Source organism: Monodon monoceros, unplaced genomic scaffold (genome assembly GCF_005190385.1).
Source record: "Monodon monoceros isolate NGI ecotype Baffin Bay Population unplaced genomic scaffold, NGI_Narwhal_1 Super_Scaffold_3, whole genome shotgun sequence".
NCBI lineage: Eukaryota > Metazoa > Chordata > Mammalia > Artiodactyla > Monodontidae > Monodon > Monodon monoceros.
Window position 1 is genome coordinate 45,914,401 of NW_021703780.1, and position 16,580 is coordinate 45,930,980.

Sequence of the window (16,580 nt, forward strand, 5' to 3'; positions counted from 1 at the left end):
TTGTAAATTCAGGAGTTTGACCTGTGATCAAGCCTTCCTATAGGTTTCATTACATCAAGATTGATGACCTTTATTCCCTTGAATAGTGAAATAGCCCTTTTATTGTATTGAGACACTCTTCATTGTTTTGGACAAAACCTCTTCAGAGTTTGAAAAGTCAGACCATCCTTGATGTTCCCTAGAGTAAGTTATTTGATTGTCCTGAACTGAGAGTCATACCCTCTAGTAAACCCTCAACTTCCAAATTAAAGCATAAAGAACCTTCTCTTTGGCACTATCTACCTCTCTGATTTCAAAATCCTGAACTACTTTTTACAATACTATTCTTAGTCCCATTGATGCTTCTGGTCCTTCACTCTTCATGAATCTAGAAAGTGTTACATTGGGTGTGGAGCTCTGACAAGATTACCCTCCAGAGCAGACTCTTTGGGGCATGGATTCTGTAACCTGGGAGAGTTCTTGCCCATTCAGCCCAGGAAAGCAGGGAGTTGTAGGTGAAGGTGACAGGAACTTGAGATGCTCTTCGGGATCAGCCGTTGCTTCTCTACCACATACTTATGTAGATGCATTTGTACAAAATCCCTTTGTAAGGATAAATTTTGGACAAAAGATTGTACATAAAAATAATTCCCACATATGTGAATTTAAAAATGTTTTTAAATTTGTGATTCAGACAAATCCCATTCACTCCAAGGTACAAATAATAAATGTGTTTCTATTTCAATTTCTTGATCGAGAAAGCTGTGCAGACAATAGACATCTGTTTTTTTTTCTGAAGAGGATTTATGTTAAAAGAAAGTTCCCTGGGACATTAAGAGGAAAAAACCTGCAAAAAGCAGTATAGTAAAGTATATCTCTGAGGATAAAATATGACAAGAATAATTGCTAAAGTAAAAACCAAAGTGTAAAACTTGCATGTACTCTCTATTATGTGTTTTCAACATTTCTTTTTATTATTTAGCTTATTCATGGCACTGGAACAGCTCCTGGGAGAATAATTGGGATATCTGAATACATTGACTTTTTATTTAATTTTTATTTATTTTTTAATTTAATTTTTACATTGCTTTGAACCTTAGATATTTAGCATAAAAATATTTGGCAATAGTCATATTTGACTAGTGTTATTATTGTTATTAGTATCATCATTTTACCATTGAGGAATCAGAAGCTCAAAATAGTGAGGTCACTTGCCCAAATTTATACAGTATTGAGGGGAAGAGCTGGGATTTTAACCCTGGTCGTCACAATCAGAATCTGGCCTGTCAAAGCTAATATGAAATGTACCCTTTAAAGGTTATATGGTCTGTCTGACAATAAATTTATGATTCATTTGAAAGTTAAAATTCAAGAAAGTACACATGGTGATTTTAATTTTTTCTTCTTCTGAAACACGTGAGCTCTTTGGCTTAGAGTAATTTTTCAAATATACGATCTCTTGCAGTAAAGTTGTATGTTTAAACTAACTTAATAATAAGTAAACCACCATCGAACCGATGCACGGTTGGTTATATCAAAGCAATATGTAATTTGAAACTTTTGTAATTATATTCTGTCAAGTGAATTTAATGTTCACAATAAATATCAATTAATGTGAGAGTGTGGCTTTGGAGTCGACACAGCAAATTTAAATCCCTTACTTAACTGCAGCCAAGTTCCTTCGCTCCTTTGAGAGAAGAGCTTTAGCTTTTTGAATGTTTATAGTGTGCCAGGCACTGTACAGGCAATTTATACACATTACCTCATTTCATCTTTACATGAGACATCTAGAATTCCCTTTTTTGTAAACTGAGAAACTGAATCTCAAAAAATGAGTAACTTTCTTCAAATACTGTAGATAATGAATATCAGGGCTGTTAACTCAAATCTAGATCTCTCTGACTCCAAAACCCTTTTTCACTTTTCACTGCTCTCTGCTGCTTCCAATGCCCACCTAAGGAACCTATGAAGAGTAAATGACATAATATATGTAAAATACGCAGTAGTAGCCTCATTGTAGATGCTCAAAGATTAAAATGAATAGTTGCCTTTATGAACTTTGAATTTTCTTAATAATATACTTTAGAAGACACTCTTTTTGGAAAGTAACATTTTCTGATACCAAAGTTATGACTGGCAGGATGAGGATGCCTGTGAAGGGAAGTCACGTGACATTTTAAAGCCATGAGAAACCTCACGTGGCATCACATCAAATGTCCTCTGTTGTTTTTGGTTTGGCAAGGTTGTGGAACATTCTTATATCTGTAATTTCTGTACATAAACAGGTCTAAGTTGAGCTGATGTGGTTGAATGAGGTGGGAGAGGTCCAAGGTGGTCCATGAGACCCCGAAGAAACTGGGGCCACAAGAGCAAACTGCTGAGTTTGCAGTTAGGAGTGGAGCCATGACTAGAAGAGCCATTACACTCAGCACGTTCTACAACCTGGTCCAAGGTGTTTTCCTGGGCCCAGGGCTACAGAAGGGTATGTACAGAAAAGTACTGGGTGGTGTTTGTTCATAGGATATTTGAAATATTTTTCCCTATACATAGAGAGTAATACAAAAAAATATCCCAGTCTCTAAGATGGTGGCAGTTGTTGTCTGGACTCCACTTTAAAGGTTGCTAAGGTTGAGTCCTGGGTGCAAAGAGTTGAAATAGCCTAATAATAACTTATGCAATTGCTAATCACATTATCCAATAAGGTGACAAGCCACAGGAGGGACTAAATAGGATGGGTCACTGTCAGAAAGGTAGCTTATTCTACCTTGTTCATGAGCAGCACTGAGTTACAAGCTTTTGTTGTTTTACTTATACAGACTGTGTTTGTTCTTATAATCACAGAACAAATACTGGATGTGGTGCAAATTGCAATTGCATAATTATTTGATTACAAAATAAATTATCACTGAATACTCATACATATGATCTATACATTGTTATTCATTTAATGAGACATAGTGAATGTAATAATAATTTGGAGACATTTTTCCTAAGCTAAAAAGAAAATCATATTAGTTCATTCCAATCCAAGGTCTCAGGACAGTTAATGGCTAACCATTAAAAGAAAACCTTAGCATGACAGTAGAGTAAAGATATTGTGCTATGATAGAAGAAAAATGCAGTGTGACTTTTACCCTTGGGTAATTCATTCATCAAGAGTTTATTCAGTATCTTCCACATGTCCTATCTGATATACGTGTATATAAAAAATAATTTTGGGGGATGAGGAAATGATAAAACAGACATGCATAAGGATAAATTTTGAAATAGAATGATGATGCTATAATGGATCAAGGGACAAAATATTGTGTAAAAAACATAATGAAGGAATTAATGTAATTACACAAGCAATTTATGATACAGTAAAATCTCCCTTAACCTACATGCTTTTGGTCTGGAAGTTCTTTGATAATGAAAATAAAGGTTAAAGGGAAATTATAAAAAATATTATAAAGTACAATAACAGTAACAAATACAACAGTTGTGAACAATCTTGGGAACAAATATCACTGGATAACAGTCAGGTTATCTCGGACATTATCTTAAATATTTATCTGGGAGTAAATATTTTATAAATCTAGTGAGTCAGTTAAGTGGGTGAGAGTAAAGACTACTTCTCCTGTAATTAGCTATTTAAGAAAAAAGAACATGTATATAGCATCACTTACTATGTATACATTAAGATGAACACATAGGTGCTTACAAAATGATGAGTAGAGAACTCAGATCAAGATGGGGGAGTAAGAACATTCAGAGCTCACCTCCCCCGATAAACGCGTGAAAGATATATCTACATGAGAAACAATTCTTGCTGAAAACTGGCATAAATACTGCTATATAAATAAGGCTGTAAGAAAGATAGCTACACAATTGGCTAGGAAAGGAAAAGAAGTAATCAGGTCAGGACTGGTGCCACTGGGAGGAGACTCAGAGGAAAATGGAGATAACACGGCTGGACACCTGCCTGGGGAGTGAGTGGTAAGAGCCACAGACTGGGCATCCCAGCCCAGGAGTCTGACACAGGGAATATAAGTACCTTGGTTGATTGGAGGGCTGGTGGGACTAAGGATGGCTGAGAGAAGCCTGGACTCTGTTCATGAGGAGGATGTGAATGGTTGCTTGCTCCCAAAGCAGGGCAGAGAGGGCAAATCAAAACCTTGAATCATTTCCCATGACTGCCCTGGTGTGCACCCCAGGATGAGCCAAGTGAACGCTCCAGCACTGTTTGCTTCACATTACAGCTCCACACTGGAACAAGGGCTGTCATGACTGAGGTTAAACTTGGCTGTGAGATGCTGTAGCAGATCAAACCCTAAGCAGCATCTGAGCAGGGAGGGGCCAACCATTACTGGAGATTGCACAAGTGGTGCATCAGAGGCAGTTAAGAGCTCTGGTGGCCAGACCACCACACCTTGTACCCCCACCTTTGCTGAATACCCACACCAGTGCCTCTTGCTTCAGCACCATTCCCCTCTGGGGTGAGGGTACTGATTCTGGGAAGGGGAAGAGCAAACACTTAAAGGGAACTGAGCTGGCCTGGACTTGACCCTCAGGGTTTCTGCTCCAGCAGCTTGGGACATGACCATGCCCACAATAGGGCAAAGATAGCCACTAAGCAGAGGGGAAGTCTCAGTTCACACCTGGCTCTGGCCTTAGCCCCTCCATCTCCAGGCCCACCTCCTACCAAGGTCATAGCTGCCAGCACTACTCAAGGAAAGACGTGACTTCTATTCATGTCAAATCCAGCTCTCCTAACAAAGTCACTGGGCACAAACAAGACTGTATAGGGACACTCTCACTTAAGGACACTCCTTCAAGACCACAATAGGTAACTGTTCCACCTGAATTCATAGAGATAGAGAAAGGTAAACAAAATGAGAAGACAGAGGAATTTGTCTCAATTGAAAGGGCAAGAGAAAACCTCTGAAAAATAACTAAAGAAACAGAAATAAAAGATTTATCAGATAAAAAATTCAAAGTATTAGTAATAAGAATAATAACTGAATTAAAGAAAAGAATAGATAAACACAGCAAGAATTTTAACAGGGAACTAGAACATATAAAATAGAACAAGTCAGAACTGAAGAATATAACAACTGAAATGAAAAACAAAGAGGAAGGCATGAATAGCAGACTAGGTGACACAGAAGAATGCATAAGTGATCTGGAATATAAAATAATGGAAATCACCCAATCAGAACAGTGAAAGACAAATTTTTTAAAATGAAAATAATTTAAAGGATCTTTCAGAAAATAAAATGTGTACCAGCATTTGCATCATGTGAGTCCCAGAAAGAGAAGGGGTTCGAAAATGTGTTTAATGAAATTATGGCTGAAAACTTCCAAAGCCTAAAGGAGACATATATCCAGGTACAGCAAGCACAGAGAGTTCCAAACAAGATGAACCCAAACAGATCCACACCAAGACATAGGGTGGCTCATTGGATAAAAAAACATAATCCATCTACATGCTTCTTACAAGAGACTCATTTCAGACTTAAAGACACATACTGACTAAAAGTGAGGGAGTTTATATGAAAGATATTCCATGAAAAAGGAAACAATAAGAAAGTGGAGGTAGCAATACTCATACCAGACAAAAGAGACTTTAAAACAAAGTCTATACAAAATACAAAGAAGGTCATTATATTTATAATGATGAAGAGATCAATACAGGAAAAGGGTATTACACTCATTAACACATATGCACAGGAGCATCTAAATATATAAAGCAATTTTTAACAGACATAAAGTGAGAAATTGACAACAATGCAATAATAGTAGGGGACTTTATCACCTCACTTATATTGATGTACAGATCATCTAGCCATAAAATTAATAAGGCAACAGTGGTGTTAAATAACACAACAAACCAGTTGGACTTAATAGATACCTAAAGGACATTCCATCCAAAAACAGCAGAATATACATTCTTTTCAAGTTCACGTGGAACGCTCTCCAGTATAGATCACATGCTAGGCCAAAAAGTGAGTCTCAACAAATTTAAGAAGATAGAAATTATATAAAGCCTTTTTATTTTTTTACCACAATGGTATGAAATTAGAGATCAATTATTGGAAGAAAAATGGGAAAAGCACAAACACAAAGAGACTAAACAAAATGCTACTAAAAACCAGTGGGTCAATGAAGAAATTAAAGCAATAATCAGAAAATACCTGGAGACAAATGCAAATGGAAAAACAACTTTCCAAAATCTATGGGATACAACAAAGGCAGTTCTAAGAGGGACATTCATAGAGATACAGGCTTACCTCAAGAAACAAGAAAAATCTGAAATAAACAACCTAAACTTCCTTAAACGGATTAGTAAAAGAACAACAACAACAAAAAAGCCCCAAATCAGCAGAAGGAAAGAAAATATAAAGATCAGAGAGAAAATCATTAAAATGGAGACTAAAAAACAATAAAAAATATTAGTGAAACCAAGACCTGTTTCTTTGAAAAGATAAACAATTTATAAACCTCTAGCCAGTCTCACCAAGAAGAAGAGAGAGGACTCAAATAAACAAAATATGAAAGAGGAGAAATAACAACTGATACCATAGAGATACAAAAAAAAATCATAAGAGAATACTGCAAACAGTTATATGCCAACAAATTGGGCAACCTAGAAGAAATGGACACATTTCTAGACACATACAACCTTCCAAGACTGAATCAGGAAGAAATAATAGACAATCTGAACAAAACAGTCACTTAGTAGTGAAATCAATTTTGTAATAAAAAAAATTCCAGCAAACAAAAGCCCAGGACTGATAGCTTCACAGGGGAATTCTACCAAACATATAAATAAGGGCTAATATCTATCTTTCTCAAACTATTCCAAAAAACTGAAGAAGATGGAGCACTCCCAAATTCATTCTACAAGGCCACCATTACCCTGATACCCAAACCAGATACACTACAAAAATTAAAGAAAATTACAAGCCAGTATCTCTGATGAATATAAAAGCAAAAATCCTCAACAAAATATTAGCAACACAACTCCAACACTATATAAAAAGGATCATGCACCATAATCATGTGGGATTTATTCCAGGGATACAAGGATGGTTCATTATTTACAAATCAATCAGTGTGATACACCACATTAACGAAAGGAAGGATAAAATTCACATCATCTCAGTAGACATAAAAAATGCATTTAACAAAATTCAACATCCAATCATGATAAAATCTGTAATCAAAGTTGGTAGAGTGAACATATCTCAACATAATAAAAACCATTTTTAACAAACCCATAGCTAACATCACACTCAATGGTGAAAAGCTGAAAACTTTTCCTCTAAAATCAGGCACAAGACAAGGAACAAGACAAGGAACAAGTGATGAGAGTGGCCCACTCTCACCAATTGTATTTAACATAGCATTGGAATTCTAGTCACAGCAGTCAGACAAGAAAAAGAAATAAGAGGCATTCAGATTGGAAGGGAAGAAGTAAAAATGTCACTATTTGCAGATGACATGATGCTATATTTAGAAAACTCTAAAGTCTCCACCAAAAAACTATTAGGTCTAATAAATGAATTCTGTAAGGTTGCAGGATAAAATATTGACATACACATCTGTTGCTTTTTTGTACACTAAAAATGAACTCTCAGAAAGAGAAATTAAAGAAACAGTCCGATTTACAGTCACAATAAAAAGAGTAAAATACCTGAGAATATACTTAATGAAAAAGGTGAAATACCTGTACTCTGAAAATTATAAAATATTGATGAAGGAACTTGAAAATGACACAAAGAAATGTAAATATACCACATCTTCTTGGGTAAGAAGAATTAATATTGTTGAAATGTCCATATTACCCAAAGCAATCTACAGATTTAATGAAATGCCTATCAAAATACCCATGGCATTTTTCACAGATCTAGAACAAATAATCCTAAAATTTATATGGAACCATAAAACCAAACTGCCATAGCAAACTTGAGAAAAAAGAACAAGCTAGAGATATTATGTTTCCTGACTTCAGACTATGCTATGAAGCTATAGCAATCAAAACAACATAGTACTGGCACAAAACCAGACACAGAGCAATGGAACAGAATAGAGAGCCCAGGACAAAACCCATGCACTTATGATCTATTAATCTACAACAAAGGAGGCAAGAATATACAATGGAGAAAGGACAGACTCTTCAATAAGTGATGCCAGGAAAACTGGACAGCTTCATATAAAAAATTGAAATTAGGACAATTCCTCGCACCATATACAAAAATAAACTCAAAATGGACTAAAAACCTAAATGTAATATCAGAAACCATAAAACTCCCAGAAGAGAACATAGGCAGAACACTCTTTGACATAAATTGTAGCAATAGTTTTTGGAGCTGTCTCCTAAGGCAAAAGAAATAAAAGTAAAAAGAAACAAATGGGACCTAATCAAACTTAAAACTTTTGTACAACAAAGGAAACCACTGTCAATTGAAAAGACAATCTACTAAATGGGAGAAAATATTTGCAAATGATATGACGGATAAGGGGTTAATATCCAAAATTTATAACCAGTTCACACAACTCAATATAAAAAAAACCCCAAAGAACTCAATTAAAAATAGCAGAAGACCTGAATAGACACTTTTCCAAAGAAGATATACAGATGGCCTATAGGCACATGAAAAAATGCTCAATATCACCAATCATCAGAGAAATTCAAATCAAAACCACAATGAGGGCTTCCCTGGTGGCGCAGTGGTTGAGAGTCCACCTGCTGATGCAGGGGACACGGGTTCGTGCCCTGGTCCGGGAAGATCCCACATGCCGCGGAGCGGCTAGGCCCGTAAGCCATGGCCGCTGAGGCTGTGCGTCCGGAGCCTGTGCTCCACAACGGGAGAGGCCACAACAGTGAGAGGCCCGCGTACCGCAAAAAAAAAAAAAAAAAAAAAACCCACAGTGAGATATCACTTCACACCTGTCAGAATGGCTATCATCAAAAAGTCAACAAATAACTAATGTTGGTGAAGATGACAAAGTAGAACTCTTGTACACTGTCGGTATGACTATAAATTGGTGCAGCCACTATGGAAAACAGTATGAAATTTCCTCAGAAACTTAAAAATAAAACTACCATATGATCCAGCAATTCCACTCCTGGGTATATATCAAAAGAAAGTGAAAACACTATTAGAAAAGATACATGTACCCCAGTGTTCACAGCAGCATTATTTACAATAGCCAAGACATGGAAGCAACCTAAGTGTCCATCAACAGATGAATGGATAAAGAAGATGTGGTATATATAATGGAATATTACATGGCCATAAAAATAATGAAATTGCCTTTTACAACACTGTGGATGACCCTAGAGAGTACCATGCTTAGTGAAATAAGTCAGGCAGAGAAAGCCAAATACTCATATCACTTATATGTGGAACCTAAAAAATGAAACACATGAATGTAGATATGACTGTATATAACAAAACAGAAACATACAGATATAGAGAATAAACTAGTGGCTACAATTGGGGGAAGGGACAGGGACAGGGGTGAGATAGGGGTATGGGATAAAGAGACACAAACTACTATGTATAAAATAAATAAGCAATAAGGATATATGGTACAGAACAGGGAAATATAACTATTATCTTGTAATAACTTTAAATGGAGTATAACCTATAAAATATTAAATCACTATATTGTACACCTGAAAATATAATATTTTCAATCAACTATACTTCAATTAAAGAAATGGTGAGTAGGACATCAACTCAGTTACTTAGGTGTTCTCTCTGCTGTTGGTGTTGGTGACTTTCAGGAGACTATGGAAGGACCAAACAAAATCTGAAGTAGCACAAAGGAGGAATACATGGTCTACATCAAATTATGAACAATTTATAGCATATTCTAAAAAAATTACCCAAAGCAGGTGACTGTTCTTCTTAATTTGACAAAATGTAAACATTTTCTTTCACTAAAATCCCAGTTTAAACAGCACTCTATTTGTGTGTGTGTTTATCTGATTTTAAAGGGTCATTCCAAGTAACAAATAATGATCACCATTGAGACTTCTAAGGATAGTAGGGCCAAATAACTGCCGTCCACTTTATTTCATTGAGCTCCATAATGAGCTGGACATATAAGCTTGGGAATTAGCACTCAGTAACTAAATTACTCTGTTTAATAGAGGTGAAAATAACTTGAAATTCCCTAGGAAATTCCAGGTGGGAGGACAGAGTAATAACAAAAATTAGAGACAGAAGAGAAAAAATTAAAATTGTGTAATGAAGCAGGGAAGGGCTTGGGGAGAAGAGAAGGAGGATTTTTTTTTGAGCTGTCTGTAATGAGATTATCATTACAATGATACAACGTGAACTCTTTGCTTTCTGCCCCTCTGATATTTTAAAAGAAGTCAGTGTCACCCATAAACGATTTTTAGAGTGGATCTTATAGGATGTTTCAAGAAATTTTGAGTTTTATGTTAAAATTTGCAGTTGGCAAATCCAGGAACCAAATGGCTTCACCAAAGCACAAGAGGACATCTAATCCTGTGTCCTATTTTGGGGAAGTTGTCTTGAATCATCTGAACTAAGATAAACTACCTAGTTTTGAGCTGACTTGAGTGTCTACCCCAGAATAGAATTGGGGGTGGCGGGTCCTAACCATCCTGCCCTTGCTGTTGGGCAAACTGTTCAAGAAAATAGAAAATGACCTGTCCTGAAGCACATCTGTTTTAGGGATACAACATCAATATCCATGAGAAATTGTGTAAACTAATCTGAGCTCAACCTTAAAAACTTTGGATGAATGCCTTCTTTGGACCTGGCAGCTACAGACACAGAGTTAGGGAATTACAGACACAGAGTTAGTGATGTGAGATCACTAGCATTTTTAGGTAAGCTCTTCATAAAATAGGAGTTGAATGAGAACCTTGAAAATAATAGTTTCGCCCAGCACTGATAACACAGTTACCAAGGAAGCAGAATCTTTGGGGGAGGGAAAGGAAATTCACAGCATATGTGCTTGGTGGATCAAGACCTGTAACCTGCTCTAGGGCACAGTGCAGGGCACAGTGCTACATAGAACTGGATACCAGGAAAGTGTAGTGTCTTTTAGAAACTAGAGATATACATGGTATATGGATGTATAAAATGTTTACTTACACTTAAGTATGTGTACTGGCAATACACCTATACTGATTAAGAATTTGACCTTTGTTATGAGATTAACTGGATCCTATTCTCTGATTCATAGTCTGTATAACTCTGGATAAGTTTCTCTCTCTGTGCCATAGTCCCCTCACCAGTAAAATTAGAGGAACAATATTATCTAGCATATAATTTTGCAGATAAAATTAGATAATCCATGGAAAGTACTCTGCATACCTATAACCTAAGAAGTAATACCAAAATTATGACATCTATTCCATTACTGGTATTGTTTTAAAAAATGACTTGAAGAAAATATACTGAAAATGTTAACAGTATATCTTGAATTGTATGATTGTTGAGTAAAAAAATACATTTGTAATTGTTGAGATTTTTTTCGAAGTTTTCTTCATTGAACATGCTATTTTGAATTAAGAGGAAATTTCCCCAGCTGTCAAATTATTTCCAAGTCAGAAACATTCTTTTGTAGAAGACAAAATACAAATGATAATTCCTAAGAGAAAGCTCCCTTTAAAATCCTTTTAACAATTAAATACATGAATGCAATTTAAATTAGACTCTCTTTAGTGCCATGCTATTCTCTAAAAGATAACTGATAAAAACTGATATGTTTTACTTATAGTTTACCTTAAGGTTAGCGTGGGTTAGAGTATTTGGGGATATGTAACACTGGATTTGTTATTTCCTAATGACCTTGTGTAAACAATTTCTAATGTTTAGCAACTAATAATTTTACTTAAAATAATTAGCTTGTGATTCCTTTGTAATAGTTAAACACCACGAATTATCCTCTGAAGGTCAGTGGCTAAAGTAAATGTCCTCAGTGGAATACATATGCCTTTATACATGGAAGACTAAATAATATCGACTGAGTGTCCAGTCTTTTAAAATGGAATTTTGAATCACGTCAAGTAAATTCACCTTCTTTTGTGTGCATCTCACATTCTTTTGATTTATTCTCTCTTCCCTTTTCCATGTCTTTATTAGATGGAGATCCAATGTTCCTAGTGTTAACTTTGGAATGATTCATTTCAGTTTACACCTAAGATTTTTCTAGCATTTCTAAATTTCCTAATCTTTTTCTTTACTCTTCTTGCTATTGTGTGCCTGTTCTAACTAGTGTAAGCTTCCAGGGCACTATGATCTTTGTTACAAAACATGCAAGGTATGATGGGGCAGAAACATGAAAATACTACCACCCAGTTCATAATTACTTACTAGGTAATGCATTTATTACAAAGATGAACATTTTTCCAATAATATATTTGGAACTCTTGTTCAAGAAATACCTCAAGAGATTGTATTAAATTACTATAAATATACTTACTGGTGTCCAGGCCCTTGTGCTTTTCAGGATGGCTGTGATGTCTGCTTATATTCAAATGAAACTTGGAGCTTTATATTATAAATCCAACCAGGGTGTAAAGTATTGTTTTTGAAAATAAAATATGAAATTTCTGGCAGACTCTGGCTAAGTATTCATCAAAATTAGATATAATAATCAAGTGTCATTTTAACTCACCCTGAATGAGGACTGAATGGCAAAGACAGCTCATAATCAAGCAGTATCCATTCTCACTGTTTTCTGTCATAAACGAAGCCCTCGCATTTTAGGTGGCCTCACGGCTGCTCGGTCTGAATCCACATACAGAGCCTCCATTGCATCCAGGGCCACCATGTGACCACGCTCTTGCCAAAGACACGTCAGTAGAGTTGATATATGAAGCCTCTGGTACATGTCCTTGAAAGGAAGCTTTTTGCTGTCCACGCTTTCTTTTTTCCACGGAGTGGAATCCAGAAGTTGTGATAGACAGCCTCCTTCATCAACACATATAAGAGGAACATCTTAGGGGCTGGAGAAGGGTGCGGAGAAAGACCACCTGCTCCTCCAGCCGCCTGTAGCCGCAGACTCTTGCATTAAAGAGAAATAACTCTTCTTCTTGTTTGAGACACATTTATTTTGGTCCCTGTTGAAAAACACAAACATTATTTTAAAATACTACTTGAGAAATTGGAAATAATATTTATTATCATTATTATATTAAATTCATATGGCATTTTTTAGTATACAAAATATTCTTCAATTTTCTCAAAACTCACAAAATTCTTTGAGGTACATACTATTATCTTAACTTCACATATGAAGAAACTAAAGCTTGGGAAATTTTGCTTTGTCAGAAGTCATCCCCAGGAGCAAGGGCAAATATAGCACCTTTGAAGGTATGAGTCTGGTTTTGAAAATAACCAGCAGTAGCTCATGGGAGGTTCCGCTGTGGTAACTTTGGTTCTCTGAAGTCTTTATCAGAGCTGTCCCCTACTGCACTGAGTCCTGGCTCTAGTCCTGACTCACTCTTGACCTTGAAGAAGTTGATTAATCTCCGAAGACTTCAGTTTCCTCATACGCTTATATAAAGTTTGATTGGGGGAGGGTGGATGTTGGGAAAAAGGAAAATGTGTTTTTAAATAGAAAGCTGCATTTTTCATGAACAACAGCCTATTGGTTCTACTGCAAAGATATCTCATCTGGCTTATTTTGAGAGTCTGAAGTCAAGTGTTATAATTCTGATCTCAATGCCACACCTCCAGTGGCAGACCTTATTAAATTTGGCTAGTAAGTAGCCCTTAATAACCAGCAGAAAACCAGCTGAGGAAGTATTGAGAAGTGTCAGAATTGGACATTAAGAGAAACCTTTTTAATAAAAGTAAAAACTCTAGTTAGATAGAGAATGTATGCCTAGGAAAGTAAGAGTGTATTCCCGGGCTGACAAGTATTGCTGTGAGAGATTTGAGTAGGTGTGGGAGGCACAGGAACACAAGCAGGCCTTTCCATCTCTGTTATGGATCCTCCATGTGTTGAAATGATGGGCATTTCTAATCAGATAAACACTTTAACATGTGTAATACAGTTACCTCATATGAAATAGATAGCAAATTTGCTTTTGTTTATCCAGTTTAGGTGTATTCATGTTACACTTCCAATTTCATCCACACATAAAACTAAAAATTACTTTAAAAATTTTTAGCCTTTGAAATTTAGTGAAACAATTGCTAGTTTGGGGGGAGGAGAGTCAAGAAAGGTAAAATATAATTAATATTATTTATGTTAATTTTTAACTAAATTTTGCTTCCTTGAAATCCAAATGCAAATCTAGTTGCAAAATGAGCTGGGTTTGAATCCCAACTTGAGGTTACTTAAAGTCTTTTAAACTCAATTTCCTAATCTGGATTATGTGAATACTGTGCAAGGTTATTGTGAGATTGGAGGTGTCTGTAAAACACCTAACACACGTGAGCAAAGTACATGGATCAGACGCTGATCTGCTCAGCATCTGAACTGAATTAATCAGGCCCCAGTAATGACTTGGGTGCAGTACTAACAAAAAATCTGAGGGTATGTAGCTCACGCAGAACCAAGGCCAACATAATGCTTAACAGCCATCCCTTTAATATACTCTTCTATACTGACCAAAGTGAGGCAGCCAAGATAGCGAAGTGGTGAGTAGGAACCAAATGATGACCTACACCTGCAGGCATGAGGTTGAGAGAGAAGTCTCGGTTTTGCTCACTTTCATGGAGAATGAGTAACATTTTCACCACTTCTCAAAAAGTATCTAGAAAATCCTGGTTCTCTTAAAGAGCAATGGTCATCTTGGTTTTATTATCTGCAAACGATTACTTGTCAGGCACAAAAACAATCCTTTCCTTCCAGTGGAGTCCACTGAGGAGGTAATGGCATTTGTGTCACTTCTTTTCAGGGATTTAGCATTTTTATTTAGCTGATTAAAATGTGGTTAGATGATAATCATGCCAGATTTTTTTTTAACATCTTTATTGGAGTATAATTGCTTTACAATGGTGTGTTAGTTTCTGCTGTATAACAAAGTGAATCAGCTATACATATACTTATATCCCCATATCCCCACCTCTAGGTGGTCACAAATCACTGAGCTGATCTCTCTGTGCTATGCAGTTGCTTCCCACTAGCTATCTATTTTACGTTTGGTAGTGTATATATGTCAATGCTACTCTCTCATTTCGTCCCAGCTTACACTGCCTCCTAACTGTGTCCTCAAGTCCATTCTCTACGTCTGTGTCTTTATTCCTGTCCTGCCCCTACGTTCATCAGAACCATTTTTTTTTTAGAGTCCGTATATATGTGTTAGCATATGGTATTTGTTACAATGGAATATTACTCAGCCATAAAAAGTAACAAAATTGAGTTATTTGTAGTGAGGTGGATGGACCCAGAGTCTGTCATACAGAGTGAAGTAAGTCAGAAAGAGAAAAACAAATGCCAGATTTTTTTTTTTAAAGAATCATTCAAACACTCAAAAATGGCTTGTACCAGATTTTTATTTCTCAAAGAGTTTCTACTAAGGGAAAATTTGCTTAGATTATGCCCTCTGTCATCTTCTCAGTAAGTGTTAAATCAATGCAAAATGAGTGGATTTGTATTTCTAAAAATAACCTTTTTCACAGGAAGAAGAACTAAGGAAGAGTGGGGAAGCCAAATATGCACACTTGAGTGATGAACTTCATGTATTAATTGAAGTGTTTGCTCCACCTGGGGAAGCTTATTCACGTATGAGTCATGCGTTGGAAGAGATTAAAAAATTTCTGGTTCCCGTAAGTGCTTTTCATTTTTACAAAGATGTTTCTCATCAGTTTCTATTAAAAAATGTGCCTTTGATTTTCACTGACTTTTTAGAAAAGAAACATATTGCAGACTAATTATCTGTAGAGTTGACATGAAGACTAAAATTAAAAAGAATACAAAAAGCACTTAGCACAGGACCTGGTGCCACATAATGGTGGTTTGGAAGCAGCATTTGTTTACAGTACACTGCATGCCACACACCCATTCGTAGCCATGAAGAATAAGACAGTTAACACATAAACACAAATACGTAACTGAAGTTGTATACTTTTCTCTTGTGTCTTAATTACTGAGTAGTTGACATGTATTGTTCATAATTTTTAATTAGTAGAGAATATCTTCAGGTAGAGTGGAAGGGGAAAAAGATTAAACATAATATGTGTAACAAGACAACAATAGTGTTTGAAAATATCAAATGTATCTTATGCAATAGTATGTCAGGTACTGGCTCATTATAAAACATAATGTAAAATAATCAATACTAATAAAACTAGACATTTGTTGACATCACACAAAAATTGGAAAAATAAACTTATTGCACTATATGAGGGAAACAGAGAATGTTCATATAGTAAGGGAGCAAATTCAGGGTTGCATACTGAATAGAATTCTCTACTGATTTTCTAAGAAATAGAGGAAGGTTAAATGAATGAAGCTTTCCTAAAGGTCAACAATTTAGCATTCCAGGAAGAGGTTGTTTGAATAAAAATCTTGGCATTAGGCTTGGAGCTGGGAATAAGATAATTAGAAGAGAATGCTGAGTAAAGTTTTCTGGATTGCCCTGGCAGGAGTCTTCAGTGGATAGAGAAAGAGAG

General features: G+C 36.0%; 1 protein-coding gene across 3 annotated transcripts in view; it reads left to right on the forward strand.

Moving 5' to 3' along the window:
• Positions 1–16,580, forward strand: part of KHDRBS2 (KH RNA binding domain containing, signal transduction associated 2) — a 730,387-nt gene that overhangs the window by 300,499 nt on the left and 413,308 nt on the right. For all 3 annotated transcript variants that reach the window (XR_003796745.1, XR_003796744.1, XM_029243151.1), the window contains exon 4: positions 15,588–15,734. Coding sequence is in view for 1 of the 3 variants with exons in the window: in XM_029243151.1 (XP_029098984.1) it covers positions 15,588–15,734 (147 nt within the window). In the remaining 2 variants the exon portion in view is untranslated. The remainder of the gene's footprint in view (positions 1–15,587; positions 15,735–16,580) is intronic.